The sequence below is a fragment of the Colias philodice genome, chromosome 20, assembly GCF_061535455.1.
Source record: "Colias philodice isolate Cphi_HAF_F1 chromosome 20, ilColPhil1 Martin Lab GWU primary, whole genome shotgun sequence".
Classification (NCBI taxonomy): domain Eukaryota; kingdom Metazoa; phylum Arthropoda; class Insecta; order Lepidoptera; family Pieridae; genus Colias; species Colias philodice.
In genome coordinates this window covers 2,354,197-2,376,509 of record NC_143105.1, presented here as the reverse complement: position 1 = coordinate 2,376,509, position 22,313 = coordinate 2,354,197, and the positions used below count along the sequence as shown (strand labels likewise).

The 22,313-nt window shown below is 32.5% G+C and overlaps 3 protein-coding genes across 4 annotated transcripts; 2 read left to right on the top strand and 1 right to left on the bottom strand.

The window, feature by feature from the left end:
• Positions 1-1,979: 1,979 nt before the first annotated feature.
• On the top strand, positions 1,980-3,378 carry LOC149479302 (uncharacterized). Its single transcript, XM_089707806.1, has 4 exons — positions 1,980-2,080; positions 2,368-2,430; positions 2,942-3,040; positions 3,284-3,378. The coding sequence occupies exons 1-4, from the start codon at positions 2,002-2,004 to the stop codon at positions 3,376-3,378; spliced, it is 336 nt and encodes a 111-aa protein (XP_089563932.1). The 5' UTR covers positions 1,980-2,001.
• Positions 3,379-11,452: 8,074 nt separating this feature from the next.
• Positions 11,453-14,587, bottom strand: sstn (stepping stone). The gene has a single exon (XM_089708234.1). It carries the CDS (start codon positions 14,410-14,412, stop codon positions 12,712-12,714), a length of 1,701 nt encoding a protein of 566 aa, XP_089564360.1. The 5' UTR covers positions 14,413-14,587; the 3' UTR covers positions 11,453-12,711.
• A 1,024-nt stretch (positions 14,588-15,611) lies between these two features.
• On the top strand, positions 15,612-22,105 carry LOC149479300 (mitochondrial pyruvate carrier 2-like). 2 transcript variants are annotated; one of them, XM_089707749.1, is made up of 3 exons: positions 15,612-15,807; positions 15,894-15,934; positions 21,511-22,105. In XM_089707749.1, exons 1-3 carry the CDS (start codon positions 15,723-15,725, stop codon positions 21,736-21,738), a joined length of 354 nt encoding a protein of 117 aa, XP_089563875.1. In that variant the 5' UTR covers positions 15,612-15,722; the 3' UTR covers positions 21,739-22,105. The 2 variants fall into 2 exon arrangements, with proteins under 2 accessions (XP_089563875.1, XP_089563874.1); XM_089707748.1 differs by lacking the exon at positions 21,511-22,105 and adding an exon at positions 16,829-17,902.
• The last annotated feature ends 208 nt before the right edge of the window (positions 22,106-22,313 follow it).

Below are 22,313 nucleotides of genomic sequence, written 5' to 3'. Positions count from 1 at the left end.
CAATTAATCTAAACACTTCATAATGTATTTATTAATCAAATAAAGATTGTTATTGTTGATTCATATCTGTCTAGACGCGTGCGCACACCGTCGTTTATAAAGCTGGGTATCGACTTCGCGCTCCTGGCGCGCGCGCCATGAATGACCGCGCCGAGAGTGCGCTCCGCGGAGCGCGTTCCAAATAATTGAAGTATATCAACTAAGCGCGCCTGGCGCGCGTGGCAACTGTTCCAGTGTTTGACCGTTCATCATGGAAGCGTCGTGTACGAGCACCAGCAGCTATTGTAATTATTATACACAGCATAATAAAAAAGAAAAAACAGAAACGTCAAGTGCGTTGGTGGATAAAAGAGCTGTACCGAAAAAAAATGCAGTATGGAGTGACACTTATAAGAGACATGCAGTTCGAAGTGATAGAAGACACAATAAAAAACTTCAAAAGAATGTCTACAGAAGATTTTTATTACTTGCATAACTTGATAGAGCCAAAGGTGAAAAAAATGGACACCCAGTTTCGCGAAGCTATTACATTGACTGAAAGGCAAGCTTGCAATACCTGTTCAGAGTTTCAAAGCAGTCTATATTATCAAGGATAGTCCCAGAATTATTATTCGGAGCGCAACAAACACAAAAAATACGACAAACCCGTCTCCATTGGCGCGCGCGCCACGTTTGATGCGCGGTAAAAAACCGACACCCGACGGAACGGACCGCTCCGCGTTCGACCGCTCCAACGAACATTTTGGCGCGCGTTCCAAACTGGTATCCATTTCACGCGGCTGGAGCGCGCGCCAATGTTCGACCTCTTGGAGCGCGAAGTCGATACTCACCTTTACACTATAGTGCACTAGCATTCCGCCCGCGGCTTCGCCCGCGTTATCAAAGAAAAACCCGCAAAGTTCCCGTTCCCGTGGAATTTCCAGGATAAAACCTATCCTATGTGTTTATCCAAGTTACTATCTATGTGTGCTAAAGTTAATTGTAATCGGTTCAGTAGTATTTGCGTGAAAGAGTAACAAACATGATCGTATTTATATATTTATTTATTGTATTATATATTTTATATTACTATTATTAAGTACCTATGTTTGCTTTGTATATTTTTATTTTGTACATTTTATCAATGAGATAGTATCTATTAGCTCACCCACATCATATTTCTTCTGATTGTTGGGTTGCCTGGTAGAGATCGCTACCTAGCGATAAGGCCGCCCATTTGCTGTTTCTGTAGTCTTGTCTTTTTTATATGTATATTTACTTATTTATGTATTTTCAATCCAATAAAGTATTTTTCATTCATTCATGCATACACATACATCCATCCTCACGACACACACCCATACACTTTCGCATAATTTATAATATTAGTATGGATTAAGTATACAAAAAGAAGATAATTTTTTATCACAATTCAAATAAAAGTGCACACTCTCCATAAATATTCTTATGCATTTATTTTAATAAATTCAATTTATATTAAGACTCCCTCCTAAAATAATAATAGCAATATATACTTACGATTTTTTTTTACATTGAACCCAAATATCTAAATTTAAAAATTATTAACATAATAAGTATGAATAGTACAATTATTATCGTAAAACGTAGGCATGCGGAACCAACACCTTTAAAATAGTCACTAATTGACCGATTGTTTATTATATCTAATCAACAAATATTCTCAAAAATCTATCTACTTACTAAATTTCAGGAAAATGCGGTGAGAAAAGTATCTATGTAGATACAGAGCATGATCAAAGACTCAAAAACACAGAGACCATTCTATCCAGTATAATCTTGGGTATACCTAATCAAATTTCCCCAAAATATTTCAAGTGGCACTTATCTATTGAAATATAATTAAATTCAGGGTTTATTAATTCGCTATCTCAAGTGGTAGATACTCCCGTAAAATTAAGTTTTGCAGTATAAAAAGGCATATTCGAATTGGTTAAACTTACTTCAGTTTTAATCCGGACAGTTCATCAGGTTGATCTAAAAATGAAAGGATTTTTTATACTGTGCTGCATTTTGGTACTGGCTCTTTGTAAGCCAGCCGTGAGTTACCCACGTCCTTTGAGTAAGTAAATTATAGTCATACCTATTCTCCTACGAAGTTCGCATTAACTGTTAATACTATAAGCTTGAAACTACATTGACTACGATTGTAATGAGGAAATTATAATTTAATGTTTAATTAAGCACCAAAACTGTGGGCCAAGGGACTTTTTTTAACATCGAAAATTAAGAAAACCTTTAGTGCCAAATCTAATTTATGTACTTAGTATAAAAACTTAATTTTAGCTGTTTATAAAATAATAAATTCCTTAACTACTTAAATTTCTTAAAATTGTTTAATTTCCATAGCTTCTAGTCGTTGCGTTAACATGTGGGATGAAGGATGTGCCAATGGCCAACTACCGGGATCAGGTATGTCCTTACTTAAATTTATTTTTTAAGTTTACGCAGTAGGTATATAATTATGTACTTACTTAGATATTAGATTTTTTTGTATTTTTCTGTTTAATATTATTACTTCGTATATTGTTTTCCACTTTTCCATAGTTGTACAGTTTATTCATGAAATAAAGCAGTTGGTACCTATATTAGTAAGTATACAGTACATACTTAGGTTAAGGCGTGATCGCGGGCTTTAACTCGTAAATGAATTGCTTTTATTCTTATTTCAATCTACCTTTTAAGTTTACTTTTAAGACTAAATTTTAGAGAATCGAAGAAACAATTTTGGAAACTCCTATTCATCATTAATTTCACATAGGTACAATCGACTTCCCATTTCCCAATAGGACTAAGCATTATAAAAAAAATAGTGTCCTTATGACACTATTCTTTTTATAATGCAACTTTGTCATATAATATAGATTATTTTAGTGTAGGTATTTATTTCTTTATTCATATGTTTATTGTTACACATTTTCAGGGGATGATGACGACTACCTAAACGGAGGTTTCAACCCCGGTAAGCGATGTATCAACATGTGGGATGAAGGCTGTGTTAATGGACAACTTAATGGAGCTGGTAATTGAAAAACTTGTTCTATTATATATTTAGTAGGTACTTATAATAGCTGCATAAAAGTAAACATTAGAAAAAAAATATAATTGTGCTAAAGTGCGAGCACAAAAACTATGGTCAAAGTATAAGGTGTAGGTACCTTTAGTCTTTGGTTAAAGAATTCGTATCGTGATTGAGAGCATTTTTTATTTTGTGATATTCGATATATACCTATTTATTACGAAATATTTATTATTAAATTTTCAGGTGGCGATGATGATTATCTTAACGGAGGATTCAATCCTGGAAAAAGGTCCCTGGAAGCATTAATCGCAAAATTAATGAAAGCACGTCATTATTAATTATTCATTCACATTTTTGGACCATTACATCCACTACAAAATATCATCATATACATTTTTTGAATATGCAATAAATCTTTATTACGACTACTTTTTATTTTGTCTTCCTCGCGTTAGACCTAAAATAATTACTTATTATCAATGCAAATATATTTAGATATTATATACCTATTGTAGATTTACTTGCTCTACTTGCTCAAAGATTTGATTGTGTATCTACCTACTTTATATTTTAAATCAAATAGGTATAACTAGTTTTCCCTGAATTCCATCACAACCAATATTCATTGGTACTTGGATGATTGCAACATGCAAGCAAGAACAATAATAATTTATCAGCTCTGATAATGATAAAAGGGCTGACATTTAATATTTATTATGAGGAATATTCCTATTGCTATAAAAACGGATAGGTATTTCCCACATAATATAATGTGATTATGAGCCATTGATTATGAGCACAATTTTATCGGTCTATGGACTGTGGAGTAATTTTTGAAGTGAAACTTCTTTATCGGGGTTGGAAAAAAATGTTGTGTAACATTTTTTCGTTACGCGTGACATTTTTCCGTTACCCGCAATCTTTTTCTTATTTCTTATCCCTACCACGCGTGATTCGACGCATTTCTGTAAAGTTGCTTATAGTAAATTATTTTTTGAAAAATAAGGTCATAAAGAAGTTTCACTTCTTACGTGTACACGCACACATTTTTTTTTACCAGCACGAGTGATCTTTACAGGTTCTCACATTAACTACTCAATAACCGAATTCTGAGAAAAACGTCTCATATATTTTTTAACTCTGTTCATAATATAAAGCGTTTAAAAATAAGCTATCATCAGAACTGAAAACCCTCCAATAATACAGTCCTGAAGAGAAAAAAAATGTTTAAATTGTTATGTAGGTAACTAACTAGTTACTTACTTTTCCAGAAAGCTGTACAATTGTTTAAAAAAGTGAAGTCCCGTGTAGTGGGGTAAGGGACAGATGCATTATCCATACATCTGTTTCACTCACGTTTCACTGATCGATTTTCTTTAGGGACAAGTAGGTGATCAGATGGTGATCAGCCTTCTGAATCCTGCCAGACTGAGACATTTTTTGTTCTTCGTCTCCGATGGGAATCGAACCCAGGACCCCTCGGTTCTACGCTCATGTGTCAACCACTGTACCAAGGAGCCGGTCATGTACAATGGTTTGCTATAGGTTGTATACGTAGTATATTATTATTAGTCTGTGCTATAGGTTATTTAAGTAAATTATATAACGGTGCACTAAAACAATCAAATAAGACGCAGACTTGCATATCCTTGTAATCAATGGACATACCCAAAGCGATAAGAGATATTATAATAGTACCAGATTAGATTTCTTTTCCTTAGAATCCAAAAAAGGTAAATAAAAAAGATGACTAACTATAATCATAACTTTATTAAAACTACAATACATGAAACTGTGCATTTGCACTGACTTAAACCAATGTACAAAAATATTTATTTTTTCCCACATGGCAATTCTCAATTGCTTCAAAACATCATATCGTGGCCGTAGAAGAGAAATTAGACAACTAACAAAATCATTTTTACGAGAAAAAGCTGATTTAGTGTATTTTTTTCACAAAAACCGAAATAAAAATTTTACTGTTAACATTTTTACTGTAGGTTTTTTTATATGTTATTGAAGGGTTAGTTGTGCATGTTTTGAGTTTATTGTAAACCCCATATCATGTCACCTCAATATTTAAGATAGAATTTAAAAGTTATCTAATTTTGTTTCAACGAGATTTCGGAACTTACATGTAGTTATCTACTTTATTAAGTTAGTTGTTCTGTTTTGTCCGTGTGAGTTAAAGACAATCAGTTTCAAATCGAAATGATAATTAACATTGTTCAATTTTTCCTCTTCAAATAAAATGTATGAAAAACATTTGTCTAATGTTTTCGGATAATCTAAAGTAAAAAAATGAATAGATCTTTGTATATGAATGACTGATAATTACTAAAAAAAATACATTTAATTAAAAAAAAAATTGAAACTGTGATAATTCAATGCAATTTATTTTAATTAAAAATAAGTAACATAACATCTCATCAACAGCTAGATAAATTAATGATATTTAACAATCTTAGTAAGTATTAATTGTTTAAATCAAACTGCTATAAGTGGGTAAAACTCGAGTCTTAGGGATTCGGTTACATAGAAATATAGTGAATGAAAGCGTGTTAAAATTCAGAACATTTATTAAAAATAATCATTTTGTTAAACATAATTCTGTAATGTTTAAGTTAAACAAATAAAAAACAAAATAAACTAAACAGCATTAATTAGTCATGATATTCTTAACTTATTCTGAATCGGAGCTAATGGCTGACTTATTGCTTGATGGCAAGCTTTCATACCATGGGTGTAGCTCAACAGGTATTATATTTTTTTTGCACAAGTTTATTAAATCCTTTTTTTTCGCTTCTGAAATAGGTAGAGGCTGTCGGTATGCCTTTTCTAGGATTAATCTAGAAATATCTACTACTGTTGTTGCCCTGTTTCTTGTCTGCCTAGCTTTAAACGTCTTTGAACTTGTGTCCATCAATAAATATTGTCCCTCATAGTCATACCGTAATTGAATGACTCCAGGTAGAGCTTTTTCAAATCGGAGGCATTTTATTTTTAGCCAATTGGCTTTGCTTCCGTCCGAGCAAACCGATTTGTTTATCAGTATCTTTGATGCTAAAGCTTTGACATCAATCATGTCATGGAAAAAAAGTTCTTTGACCTTATACGGAGACACATTTTTATTATGTCTACTAGAACGAGCTCTCTGCATGATGCCTTTCCAATCAATTACGGAATAAACATCAGAAAATCGTTTCTCCTTTTCAATGGCACTATGCATCGAATCAACCTCCATAAAAGAGTGCCCACTTTCCAGATATTTTTGTTCAATTACATGCAAGTTTGGGCTCACTTGAACCAAATGTAACAAAAATGCTGCCATATATTGATTTCTGTTCTGTCCAGAACATGTGTCGGAATAAATAGTGACTTCTCTTACATTTTTCGATATTGTGTTAAACCATGTGTTAATTGCTGAAGCAATCTCAATGCTTCCTCTTTTTCCGTTCATTTCGGTCCAAATTATACAGTGTGCATTATTTTCTGGGGGCTTAAACTCATAAACCGAAAGATTGTATAAGTTTAACTTGCGACTATAGTACATAAGGCTGTCTGAAGTGGATGGTATCTGTAACAAACTCTGCAAGTCCATTGTGATGCAAAGAAAAGTTTCATCTTGCTCAGACCTCTGTTTATCAATATCTTTTGAAACGTAAGATTCTTCTTTCCTTTTGATATGATCGTCGTATTCTTTCTTCAGTACAATGTCTGGGTTTGGTGTGCGACGATACCGATTACAAAGACAACATTGGTCTTTTTTTGGATGAAAAAAAGCTAAATTATAATCTGTTCCAAAAATTTTTTTATACACGTTAAGTTTCACGGGGATTTTGTTTTCTTTCATTTGGTTTTCAAGATACAATTCGTACATTTTACTAATCGATAAATTTTCACTTAAATATTGTCTTGTGGTTTGTTTTCTACAGTAATGAGATTCCTTTTTTGGAAAACTTTCAATGTGTTCTTTTACTTCTTTAACTTGGTCTTCTGGAGTCTTATTTGCAGGTTTTGTTTTGCCTCGAAAGTCGTTACCCTGGAACGATCCATTTTCATTTATATTTTTGATTGCCGTTTCAATCGGACCATTTGAAATAGATAATGTAGCAGTGAAAAAGCTTTTACAAACTTTCATAAGTTTATTGTCCTTGAAGAACCCAAACTCTCTACTTGAAGATCGTTGTTTCTCTGGTGGTAAGTTCTTAATAGGTCTAGCAACTGGTTTAACTAAGATACGCTTCAACAAGTATTCTTTTTGCAACCGAAAATCATCGATAGCCCAATATTCCTTACATAAGTCTAAACGCTTTGTTTCTGAAAATAATTCTGTACATTTATTTCGACACAAAACACCACATTTTGGAGGTTTTGGTAATTTGGCCGCAAGCAATTTTCCTTTAGTATTAACATATGATAAACATTGGCGTTTCTTTTTTTGTTCTTTTACCCTTTTCCACTCCGATTTGTTACTCGTTTTCCATCTTACTATATTTTTAGTCTGTATATTTTGTATATATCTCAGTTCTTCAATTTCTTTGGTTTCTTCGTTTTCCCTATCTGCTTCTTTTTCTCTATTTTCTTCATTTTCTCGACCTCCTTCATTATCCCTAGCTTCATCGTTATCTCCAACTTCTTCATTTTCTCTAGCTTTTTCGGTGTCTTTAGTTTCTTCATTTTTTTTAGCCTCTTCATTTTCTCTACTATCTTTATTTACTCTATCTTGTTCGTTTTCTTTCGATTCACCATACTCCCTTAGTTCCTCAAAGTCTGTTTCACAGTCTGTGGTTTCAGCGATCGTACGATTATAAAAAATAGTGTTTTCTTTTCCATCTAGTCTAACGTATTTTTTATTGTTAATATTATTTGTTGCGTTTTTAATATAAAGGTCATCATTAGCTTCACTAGAAGACCTTTTAGGGGTTGAGCTCAAATGTTTTTTAATTTTCTTACATTTTCTTTTCTTTTTGTATTTTTTTTCATGTGATAGATTTACTTCGCTTTCTGAACTAGAGTTACTAACTGTAAATTTACATTTTCGTTTTTTATGTACTTCCTCATCCGATTCTGGTAACCACGACGTTTCTGAATCTTCAAATGGTTCCTCATCTGACAATGGCAAAATGCCTGATATGGGAGAGCCTCTAATCGGTGACGTGTCATTACTAGCTCTTCCAACAGCTTCACAACTTAATATGTTCAGGGATATGGGACTAACAACTGCATTAATAGGCAAAGGGGCTGACATTGGTTGAGGTATTTGATCATATCGTTCAACAGAAGTTGGTGCAGATGTGTGTGTATTAAACCGAAATAAAAATTCTAAATTATTTGCTGATTCGGCATCTTGTTCTGAAGAGAATTTACTAATTTTATTACAATTTTCTATATCGATTTGATTGCTTATAGACATATCTTTGGTTTTGCGAGATTCGAAATCAGTTGATCTGTTTAGAGTTTCTTCGTTATCCTGAAAAAAATGAAACAAATGCCTTAAATGAAAATACATGTGAGATAGCTCTATTATCGCTTGCAATCTTATAATTGAGATCTTTACGTCAATACAATTATTAATAATGCAAAACATGGAAATGTGTTAATTTTTAACAAACTCTACACGGTATTTATTTGAGAATAAATCAAAACTAATTTTGTAATGCGTCCGGTTGTGAACTCAAAAAAATAAATAAAATAAATTGCATCATTCATGAGTAGATAACCATTTAGGATAATTAAAATTAATAACTAACATACATTTTTTCGAGATGGTAAGTAGATATAGCCCTGGGGAAAATAGATAACTAACAAAATTATTCGCGGGAAATTTAACTTGTTGTATGTATAAGTTTAAGAATGGAATTTATGACAACATCGACTATATCAAGCAGTGATTTTTGCATGTTCCACCCATTTTTATGCTTCTTAAACCTTTTTTTCAAAATCGGTTTAGCGACGTTGAAATTTTTACAGATAGACATACAGAGTCCGTACAATATTGCAATTGGGATAATAAGTATAGCCTATGTTACACTCAATGAATCAATGTATCTTTATAGTTTATACCAAGTTTCAATGAAATCGGTCCAGTAGTTTCGGAGCCTATTCAATGCACAAATACAAACTTTTCCTCTATAATTGTATTAATTAAATATCAATTAATGTATTATTAACATTTACATAAATTACCGTATTCTTTATTATTCATAATATTTACCAACATTATAAATTATAAACATTATAAGTTAAATTAGGTAAAACACAAATTAGACTTACTTCAATTATCGATTTACATTGTTGTGTTTTACCTCGTAATAGTTCAACCATAGCTCTTCCTCGTGAGTTCATACTGACGCGACTCTTTTACAAACACGTCAATATAGAACACTCTGTTTCGTAAACGTTTTGTACACTGCCGCTCGTGATGAAGGAGAAGTTAGAAGTGAGCGAGTTCATACTTCATAGTGCATAGGTACTTCATAGCGCGGGACGAGGAGGCGCGAGCGCGGCGGTGCGGTGTTCATTAAGCAGTTTCAAAATACAATAAATGAAAATTATTTAGTTGTGACTTATGAAAAAATGAATAACTGTTGTAAAAAATGTTTAATTGAAAACAAAATTATTTAATGATATACTTTAAATAGATAATGTACATTGTTCGTTTTTACCACATCTTTCTTTTTACCTCCTCAGAATTTGCGTCGAGGCGAAAATGGTTAACGCTCATTATGCATTTTATTTAACACCTTATGGGTTTATCTTGAAAGTTAATCATTTATTTGTAAGTTATTCAATTTTTCTTCTCAATTTATACTTCCATTACTGAATGTTCATTTTTGTTACAGAACCCTACTTTTTCTTAAAGCTTACGAACGAAACGAGATTTCAAAGCGAGGGTAAGGTCAAAAGATGCGGCCAACTTTAAACTTTAATATAATGCAATAAAGTAGATTTTGGAAAAAATGCTAGTTGTTCGTTTTCGCTTCTACGGCCACGATATTTATACATCTATCTACTAAAACTATAAATTATATACAATAATATGTATTCTAGGTAGAAATTAGCAATGGACGACAGGTCAAGGCAATTATCATTTATCATTATTTCTTGGCAAGTTTTTTATTAACCTTTTGACCGCCAGAGCAAAAACGCATCGCCGCGCCCTGCACGCCAAGCCACAAATTCAATGAGATAACCTTGAAAATAGTAGGGAGTCCAAAATGTTATCGATAAACATAATAATTCACGTCTGAATATTTGAATAAACAGCTTATAACACAAAAATAATATTTATTTAACCTCATCTCCTACTGTAAAAACTTAAGACCACATTTATAGCAACTATCAACAAAAAAAATCAACCTTTTGAGATACAAAAATACATATAAAATTGCAGCAAGTTACAGCACTATTCTCTATCAGTTACGCCCCATTGGCATGTATACATGCCAATGGCGCGGGCAACCATCCTTTTTTTATAATCTCTCGCTTCTGATTAGGGATGTGTAGCTGTATATTATTATAACTTATCGAGTTTATTTATTAAGTTTATATGAACTATAGGTATTATTGTGGAGTGTTTATTTGTAAATATCAAAACAACTATTACCTTTAAATAAAGGGAATTGCATTAAAACTACATATTTATTTTCCAATCATTTAGTTTAATACTTGAGTTATTACAAATACTAATTATATGTAGGTACCTATTTAGGTCAATTACCATATTTTGATATGACATAGCGACAATTTGTATCATAAGAATATTCTAATAAAGGCACTGATTAGACTTATTAGAATTAGGTTATAAATTTTGAAAACTTCTAAAATGCGCAATAGTTCTTCTCTGTACTATAAAACTCTTCACTTGCCATTTTTGCGATTATAATATTGGTAGATACCTACTCGATAAAATATTTTTACAACTTTCCGCACTTAACAACACGGCACGCGCTTACGACGTCACCAGTCCGACATCTATTCATGTCAATGGCGCAGAAGGGATTGCATATCGATACTGTGCTAGGGATGCGCATGATTGGCGAAAAGGATAATATTCAAATCAACAATATCCACAATATAGACAATATGGTATTATACCAAAGAATGTAGTATTTACCTTTTTTCTCAGTGACTAAGCTTATATATTTTTTTTTGTAGTTATTACAAAAATTAAGCGAATTAGAGTAATTTCGCTGAAATTTTAATGAAGTTACTTGAATATTACACTACATCACTAGTAGGCACGTATACATGTCATTGGCGCGAGAGAACATGCTTTTTTAGCCATTAATTAAGTTATTTTTTGTCATCAAATATTTGAATAACTACTTGGCAATTTTGTTTACTGTGTACAATTATGTAATAACTGGGGATTCAGTTCATAAACTGTATAAATAAAACACGTAAAAGTAAAGGTTTAATATGTTTATTTTGTATTTATCTATGATCTGTTTCTTGGCATGTATAGGTGTCGTTGGCGCACAGGGCACGATTGCGCATGACATCTATAGATGTCATTGGCGTTCAAAAGGTTAAGTCTTAGTGTAAGTATTAATAATAGGAGGCGTTTAATTTGATATAGATCCATACATAAACATGAGTAGAATACATTTTGCACTTTCAAAAGACATTTATTTATAAAAAATGTATCCCAAAAAAAATTATGACCTTATAAATTGACTTTGTAATAACACATATTTTAAAACTTATTCCTATTCTGTGTTAAAAGCTGATTTAATTTTAGAAATATTCATTCATTATATTATTATATTTTCAATTCTAAACAACTTCTGATGGTAATCAAAATTATTACATTACTAACACAACATAGAATTTCTCTAATTGCTCAAAACTGCAATAATCTTATGAAATGTATAACTTAAAGTATGTGAAATATACCAAAACAAATAATATCGTACAGTTACTCAATACTACATGATAATCACTCTTTGAGTTTTGTTTACAAATATTTAGTGCCTATTTTATATTTTATAAACAATTTACATTGATATTATTACTTTTTTTCAATCAGTTTGAACCATTTTTAAAATAATCTTATATCATAAGGCACTCTATCTAAGGGCAAATTTCAATTAATTTTGAACATCACATGAAACAATTTCATAATTGAACAATAAAAATTAGATTATACTATAGCAAAGTGCAAATACATGTATAAATTGGCAATAATATTAAGCGGTGGGATTTATTCAACCCTCATAGGCAAAAGTTATCAAACACACTAAAAATATTGAGAAACGGCAACAAGTATTAAAAAGCATTGCATTGTAACTACCCTGATAATATATTAACACATTTAAATCAATTAGAAACTATTTTTTAAACATACACAAATACAGTTCCCTTTTTATTTCATGTTTTTTTTTTTTTTGTACAATCAAAACAGATTTTTTTATTATGAATTATTGTCACGGTGTACATGCAGCTGTACTTTATTATCACAGTATATATTTTTTATATTCATCAGTCATACTTTTTAATAGATTTCAACTGAATTATTAAATGCAATCCCCTTAACCCAATTACAAAATATATAGAGTATATAGCAGAGATCTGTTGAAATTAAATTATAAGTACTTATAACCAACCAAAATAATGCATAATAAAAGCATTCAAAAACCAAATAACTTATATTAAAAACTACGCAATTATTTACTTGTTCCGTGCCAATGATCCTGACTAAAATGTGGCAACTCCATGGGCAATTTGTTGTACACATTATTAACATTTTGTACTGGATGAGGTGGGGGCGCTTTAGGAACATTAGATTGCCGGAACTTGGTAGAATATTTATAGAAATCGGACATTTCGAACGGCTTCGTTTCTTCTCTGTATGGTATACATTTACCCTGTTCTATTACTGTTAAGTTTTTCGGCGATTCCAAAGAAATTGCGCTCGGCGATAACACTGGAGGACTGTTCGGTACATGATTCGGACTATGCATAGCTGTATGCCGCCCCGATGATATCATTATTTCGTAGGGCTGAGAATTACCTATACTCGGCGTTCGTTTCAAACTTGCGCTTTTCTTTAGAGTCGGCACTTCTCGCGTAGGTGAATCTAAAGACGTTTCATACCATTGTTTCTCTTTTAACTTAGTGTCATGAGAGACAGGGGAGAATTTATTCATGCTCACCGAGTCAAAGTTTTGCGAATACCCTGACATTTGACTGACTGGACTGAGAGGGTCGTGGCACTGCCGCCTATCATCATAATCATCAGTTGTTACCTGCAGCTGCAAATGCAGGGGATTCCTGATTGTATTTCGTTCTCGTAATGGCAAAGTATTGGGGACAGGTATGTTCCTCTCCATCGGAATATGTATTCTATCTACTGGTTGCTCTTGTATGTCTGTTTGAGATCTATGCTGGTAAATTGATGGTGGAGGTCTGTATGCATCTGTCATGTTTTCCAAGTGATGGTTATAATCACTATGAGAAGTTAGGTGGTAAGTTTGAGTTCTCTGTAATGTGTTTCTGCGAACACCATCTTGACGTCTCTTCGGTTGAACTGGCATTTGGTGGTGATGAGTTACGGCACCTAGATGTTGACTTTGAGCTTTTAGTTGTGACGCATATTGATATAATAATGGTGTTGTTCGCATTCCATTCTGTGGGGGCATGGGATGCTGAGCCAATGATCCATGCGAATAATGAGTGGTTATATCTGGGTGACTCGAACTAAAGTGTGTTTCCCTCAACCGAGAGACACTATGAGCTTCTGTAGGACCATTATAATATATTTTGTTAGTATATTCTGTTGCCATAGTGTGGTGACGGTACACTGGACCCTGCTGCAGTTCATTATGTATATTATCACTAGGTAAACCTTCGTGGCGATTAGCTAATGATGGATAGGTATGAGAAGGATGCATCGAAAACGTTTCTGGGTTGCGCTCTTGTGGCGGCGATGGAAAAAAATTAGAACAACTAGTTTCAGGACGTCGTACCTGCCTCGGGTGAACGCTTTTAGAGGATACACCGGAAATGGACGGCGTAGATAATCGATGGGAAATGTTCTTACGTAAACTGTGTTCCGCATCATGTCGATCTGTAGAAGTTTTAATCCGTCTAGAAGCGCTATCAGAGCCATCTTGAACATCAGTACCGTCTGTAGATCGATCCACACTCCGAATACTGCCTAATCTTTCTCTTTGAGGTACCTCTGGGCTCAGAGGGGCTTCCGGTGGCATAACACCCGTCAATTGAACTTCTTGAACACAAAGTTTGTATAGCTCTTCATTTTTAGCTGCTAACATCTGCTCGAGCTCCTTCTTTCGAGCCTGGAGCTTCAAAAGCTTGTCCTGCTTATCAGAATGTAAATCACTGCCCATTGTGCTCGTACCCATATTCACACCGGAACTATTGTATTAAGTTCATTGAAGAAATAGAACTAGATATAATTAGAATGAAAACTAAAAAATAACATTGAAATAAAAAGTAAAACAAAGAAATTAAGAAAATAAATTACACTGACACATTCACACGCGCAAGCCAGCACCCATGTTTTCTTTCTATAGGATGCGTTCAATAAAAGTTATAACATTGCTTCGAATTTTGATTGTGTAACTCATACGAAATAATATTAATATGTTATTATGAAGATATTATAGACATATCCTAGGCACTAAAATTAATCAAGTCGTTTCCTAAAATGCTTAAAATTACTTAAAATAAATGTATAAACAGGTAGAGATGTGCACATAGTGTGTATATTACTTATATACTATATTTACTATATTTTATATTAGTCGATTACTGAGAAAAACGTTAAAAATCAAATATCCTTGATATAACACCACACATTTTTTTATAATGAATTTACATCTAGTTGAAATACAACTTATTGAAAATAAATTTATTAAAACCAGTAAACCTAATTTGTATATTACAACGTAAGAATGAAAACAAAGCAATTAATAAATTTTCTTCTCGTCCGTTTTTGGAACAAAATATAAAGCATTGATAGTACAAATACACACACAGAAGCAGGGGCGTAGCTACCGCCGTATCTGCCGTATCAATTATACGGGGCCCCCGCGCCAACGGGGCCCCCAACGTGCGCTTTTGTGAGAAATCTTTACCCTTCCTAAGGGCCCCCAAACAAATTTTTATACGGGGATCCGCCAAGGCACGCTACGCTTCTGCACAGAAGTATAAACTCACACTCAACCACACACACACACAATCACAAACACACTCACACACACATCACACACGACTCTCATATACACAATCACACACGACCCTCTTATACACAATCACACTTTTGTTAAATAAATAATATTTCTATTTTAATGTCAAAGTGTTCCTATGTAACTAAACTCTAGACTTTTTAGAGACCTGTATAACATTTCTTAGATCCAAGACACAGGCAACAGCCTAGTTTGGATCTCCTATAAAACTGTAATGTACTGCTTTTTTGGTAAATAAAGATTTTTATTTATTTTATTTATTTATAAATATAAATCAACTTTGCCATGTTTTGAACGCGGCAGAATTGCTGCTAGTTTTCTGTCATTGTGATAACGATTTTGACGTTTGACAAATTAATAGATAGGGTCTCGTCGGGATAGGCGACAGGTTTACCACGGCCAACTAAAATTAATAAATTTTATTAATTTCAATAAGAAAATTAATAACATAAATCACTATAAAAATGTCGAAAGCATACAAGGCCGTTGTTTTATTGGCAGACAGATTCGTACCTCAAACATTACGTCCACTATGGGAACATGAAGCAGGTATTACATTTACTATTTAAATATTTTCCATAATCGTCACTATATTAAATAAATAATTTATTAATTACAAATCTTTATTATTGTAGGTCCAAAAACAATATTTTTCTGGGCTCCAGCCTTTAAATGGGTAAGTGTTTCTTATCGATAACATATTTTCAAGGTTACCATATTGTGCGACATTGTAAAGGGCGATTTATTCAAATGCGTAATTTTAATCATTATGTCTATTAGTAGGTCAAACCAATAATCAGCCGTAAATTTTCATATCAACAGTACAGTAGTAATAACACAATTATTTTAATTTATAATAATATCCAATTGTTTTAAAATACAGAGGGGCCACTGAATAATGAATATTAGTGTTGCAAGTTGCAACTGAGGATGGAGTCAAATAAATGTTTCTTCCCCTCAAAATCCATAATATAATTACTGGCAAATAATTGATAATGCTATTGATGCATGTCCAAATGTGTATCATGCATGCAACAAAAATTTGTTGATCATCATTCATTTGTTCACCCACAGGTCACTAAAAAGATATCATCATTGCCTTTACATGGTGATAAAAAGTAAAAACCAATGCCAGAGTTGCACCATCACAACCGATTAACACTTTCAAATAGCAACACTATTAAACATAACATACCTAAACAAGCTGACATTAACTCATTAGGACACAAATAAAATCATATTCTACTTGTTGAGGTCATAATTGTTGAGTCTCATGATGGGATGGTAGACCATCAAGCATTTACACCCTTCTCATTACTTTTTCTGATCATTAAAAGGCCAGTAAAGCACCTGTAACGCTACCAGTGCTACAAGTGTTTATGGTGGTGACCACTTAACATCAGGTAGCCCTGCCCTTTTACTTGATCTGTCAAACTACTAATACACATCTTTATTTTTAAAAGAATCAAGTTAAAATCACATTAAATTCAAATATTTGCCAGTATATACTAATAAGTGGTACCATCGGCTCACAATCACGATATATCTCATCACATTTAACACATTTCAGGGTTTGGTGTTGGCTGGTTTGGGAGACTTACAGCGCCCTGTCGAGACCCTATCCATTCCACAATCAGCATCGCTAGCCGCCACTGGGATCATATGGTCACGTTACTCGCTCGTCATCATACCGAAAAACTATAGTCTATTTGCGGTTAACGTGTTTGTAGCGATGACAAGTCTATACCAAATTGGTAGAGCGTATAAATACGAACAAGCTAAGAAAGCGGGCAAATGATTTTTCATACAATTAACAGGGATTTCATTCACGTTTGATGTAGGACTATTCATAGGTCAATTGATAACATTTGTACTTGTCTTTAACTTCAACGCACCTTAATTATATAGAACTTAGGAACAGTAGTTTCCAAAATAGATTCTATAATTAGTACATGTCTTTTAAAAAAATCATTGTATGCTAAACTTAAGACAAGTTTAAATAACTCCATTGAAACATTTAATAGTTCTATATCAAACATTCATTGTACAAATTATTAGTAGGGGTCAATCTCAGATAGGTAATTTATTTTTGAATAAGCTCAAAGGGTTAACGTAGTTGCATTTCATCGTAAAGTATTAAGTTTATAAATGTATAGAGCTCTCATGTGCAGAATATATATATAGAAATAAGGTAACGGTGCTCGAAAATGTATTTTAAATCTTCGACAATCTGTGATAGATATGGATACGTAACGACTATGTATAGAGCATTATTTAGGTAATAAATATCAAAAAAAATATGGATATACTTAGGTATAATATACATAGGACATTCATGTTTCGATATGCCACGCACAAACTGTTTATTTAAATTTGTTATAATTGAGTATAATTTAAAGTATTAAAAAAACTTATTTATTGTTGTTAACTATAAAGATAAAAAGTATTTTAATTTTTAAAACAAATAAAGTAGATATAACCTTTAAAGCGGCAACATTTTTAATTATTACGAATTATTTTAAATAATGCTCTATAAATTATGAAATTGTATCAATTAAAAATCATGTTAAATAAAGCGATACGAAAAAGATGACTATTTTTGTAACACCTTTTTATGATTAGAAAATATATTTTTCTATTGCAATATTTTCTTTTCTTTCTTATTTATCCATTATTTTTTATGCATGTGCTATGTGCATGAAACGGCACGCCTGTATCATGGATTCAAATATTTGCATGTGGCTTAGCATACATAATATGTATATACTGATTACTGACGTAGACGCGGTATATGCGAACATGCCAGAACAAACTATCAATTAAAATTTGAAGCCTTACTAATAGCTAGAGAGCTAGCGCAAAGCTACCTGTATGTATTTGACCAGACCTGGGTTTTTGTGTGTTGATTCCCCTATACCTACTATACATGAGATGAGGAGTCACTAAGCCCAGAGTGGTGGACGGGGCGCGCGCTCGGGCAAGACAGGTGGAAATTTTTGGCGAACTTTGAAACCATTTGACCACGTCTGCCATTTTTATATTTGAAAATAGATTATTATTACTATCGGAAAATAACAATGGCAGACCATTATCACGTGGATAACATTATGGCAGACACTTATGAAAGTGCTGAAAAAAATACAATTTTGAAAGTATTTGACCAGATCTGCCATTCATATATTATATTTATTAGGGTCTTAGAAACTTATTTTCGAAACGGCAGACATTTTCATTGCGTACAGACTTCAGCAGACAACAAAACTTAGCTACTACATGGTCAGATCTATGCATGTACTATCTCTGTAGCTATCTTTTTTTCCATATATATCACTATTATTCTCACTCTAGCCTATAGTATTTTTATTTTATATAGTTACTAGCATTCAAATAGTCAAGGGTTTATACCTGAGAGGGCTCTTTTCGGTTCCCACTCTAACGGTTATTGCCAGATGTTTTCAGTATAGCACAGATTAGATACTAGCAGATACATCACTTCCATTCAAAAGTGAAAATTACTACGCTATAAATAGCCTAAAAAATCTTAATAATAATAATTACGCTTCACAGCAAAAAGAAATGTACCTTATGTACCCGCACAAAGTCGATATTGTGTTGCCTACCGTTCGACTCAATGGCTAGGGTTGTACCTTTAATAATTATTACCTTTAATATAAACCGAGTGATGCGAAATAACTATAATTCTTTTAGAGTTTGATAAAATAATCAGGCAGGTATTTTCTTTAATCCTTCTCTGAATTCTCGGTTACTAAATTTTATCGTTGAAATTATTCTTAATCGCGTAAATTTAATAAATAATCACATGGAAAACATTTGTTGACTTTCACGCCCAACTACTATACAATAGTTACGTTGTTTCGGTATTTTGACGAGAAAACGCAGGAAACATGAATTGCGAACGCTCAGTCGGGGAGTGGTCCGTTGTATTTGTATACGTAGTATATTATTATTAGTCTGTGGTTGTATCATTTTAGATAGAATGTATGTTTTGTATCTGTAGAATTGAAATCAAAGCTAAATATTTTTATTATTTATTATTAAGTATAGCTATGTATATGTTGTCCTCATTCTTTTCTTATCAGATTGTTGATCCCAATGCGAATGCGTCACTTAAATTTTATAAAAGACAATTAAGAACATCAAAAATAAAGTGATACGTAAATATTTCACAGTGCAATATATTATGTAATTACTAATTAATAATTATTAATTATATAAGTAGTTATTTATGAAAAAATAATTACATCAGATTTAATAATCGCAATTGTTTTGAATGTACACATGAAAAAAAGATTACATCATAATAGTAATAATCACAATTGTTTTATTTCCCATTTGTTGCAACCCTAGCATATTTTCATGTAGCAGCAGGAGTACCAACACGGGCGGCGCGGCGGCATCGTGCGACATCAAAGGCATTGCCTTACTAGGTAAGTTTATAATGATTAATTCTTTAATAACTATTTTTGACTTTCCTCATTTCTTTTATTATATAATTTACGTTTTACTTTTACAGACTCCGATTCAATGGATTATGAAGACGAGTCACACAACGCCATACATGACTCTGATAGTGATGATGAATGAACATTTCAATGGAAGCAAATATAAATACATGCGTGTTTTTTTATGTTGTTGTGTATTTGTTAATTGTTTCTTAAAAAAGAAATAAACTAAATATTTAAATGATGATTTGTTATTTACAACACAACTTTATATTTGAGATTCTTTACGAATGTATTTAGTTTTGTATCATCAAATTTATAAATTTTATTCCATAGTTTTCAAAATTAATAAAAACATTAATAAAGTAAATCATTGATGTAAGGTCAGGGAACGTAATACATATATATACATCTGACCATGTAGTAGCTAAGTCTTGTTGACTGCTGAAGTCTGTACATAAAGTCTTGTTGTCTGCTGAAGTCTGTACGCAATGAAAATGACTGCCGTTTCGAAAATAAGTTTCTAAGACCCTAATAAATAAAATATATGAATGGCAGATCTGGTCAAATACTTTCAGAATTGTATTTTTTTCAGCACTTTCATAAGTGTCTGCCAGAATGTTATCCACGTGATAATGGTCTGCCATTGTTATTTTCCGATAGTAATAATAATCTATTTTCAAATATCAAAATGGCAGACGTGGTCAAATGGTTTCAAAGTTCGCCAAAAATTTCCACCTGTCTTGCCCGAGCGCGCGCCCCGTCCACCACTCTGGGCTTAGTGACTCCTCATCTCATGTATAGTAGGTATAGGGGAATCAACACACAAAAACCCAGGTCTGGTCAAATACATACAGGTAGCTTTGCGCTAGCTCTCTAGCTATAAAGTCGTTCCGCATGGCGCGTTATCTCTTAAACATTCTACACACACACACACACACAAACATTAAACATAGTAACGTATACATTCAAGTTCTCCATAGTGAGACAAAGATAGAATTAAACTATTAGCCAAAAAACAATAAGAAACGTGACCGACTTACGACTAAACGCAACCCGGCTAATTAGCTGCCTTCAGACGGAACATGTTTTACGCTTATGCCACTTCTACGGTCTACCTCAGTTAATATTTGTATTATAAGGCAAGTGGAAAATTAAAATTCGTTCAGTTACAAATAGGTATGTGTATGATAGTACCTAAGTATATTATCATTGAAATACAGAAATCATGTGACTTGTTATGCAAACAAACGTTTATTATGATGTTTGAATTGCTCTATGTACTTAGATGATACACACACCCGCGTCTCCTACAACCGATGGTTTGATATACAAAGTTCATTTTATTTAAATTTTAAATCATACTCATATATTTTTTATGAAATTGGTAAATGATTATGTATTCAATAATTGTCTTTAGATTGTAAATAACAAGATAATTTTTCCATCACATCTCAATAGTACTTACAGCCACAATATACTTAGACTAGATAGTTCGAAAATGTAAGGTAAAAGGTTAACCTTAGAGTTAACCATTTAGGTAACACATTCTTTAGGTATCCTTCTAAAAGGTTGTTCACAAACAACTTTCCGATGTAATCAAATGGGGATTATTTTTTTTACATTTTTTGAATTAAAATTAAATTGCTAATAAGTATTATATTTACAATCAATAATCAAAATATTTTTGTTATTGTTTTCATAGAAAATTTGCAAAAGCCTGGCAATCGGAAACGGAAAGTCGTTTGTGAATATCCCTACTAGTTTTAAAAGTATCCACCATTTTCAGGCTCTAGTTGCAGCATCGTTAGATGAATACCGCAGACCACTAGATACTGTATCACCAACACAATCAGCTACATTAGCGGCCACAGGATTGATCTGGACGAGATATTGCTTGGTTATTCGTCCGATTAATTACGCTCTGTCACTGTGTAATTTTTCGCTAGGTGTCGCTAATGCCGTGCAGTGCTACCGCGCGTTTAGCTATCAGAGAAGTTTGGAAAAGAAGGAATAACCGACTTTTGGATAATACAAGAGAAGATAACGATACAGTTCACTTCTCTAAATTATACTTTTAAAACACTGTTTTCTATGTTATCTACACAATTTGTTATATATTCTTCCTTTTTTGTTATTATTACTTAAATAATTCGAATTTACTCCTAAGTCATGTTCAATATCTATATTTTATCTTTATAAGTAGGTAACTACTATGTACTTACAATTATTAATAATCAGCACTTATTATAGAGCACAAAAATATCATATAACTAGGTTAGTGAAAACTTTTATACATACCTAACTAGTTACTTAGACCGTACCTAGTTAAAATAAAATTTAAGATGCACAAATTTCTTTATAGGTTTTTTATAATAAAATAACTAAATACCAACTTAGTTATATTTTTAGAACTTAACTAAGTAATACTTTAATTTTTTTTTTCAGAATCTCCAAATTGTTAAAATATTTGTTTCTTTATATTAGGTAACGTTTTATTCCGTTGTTACTGTGTTTGTACTTGTGCGTATAATTATAACCAATGCACACTAAAATATTCATTCCGTTTTATTACCTACTTTAGAACAGTAT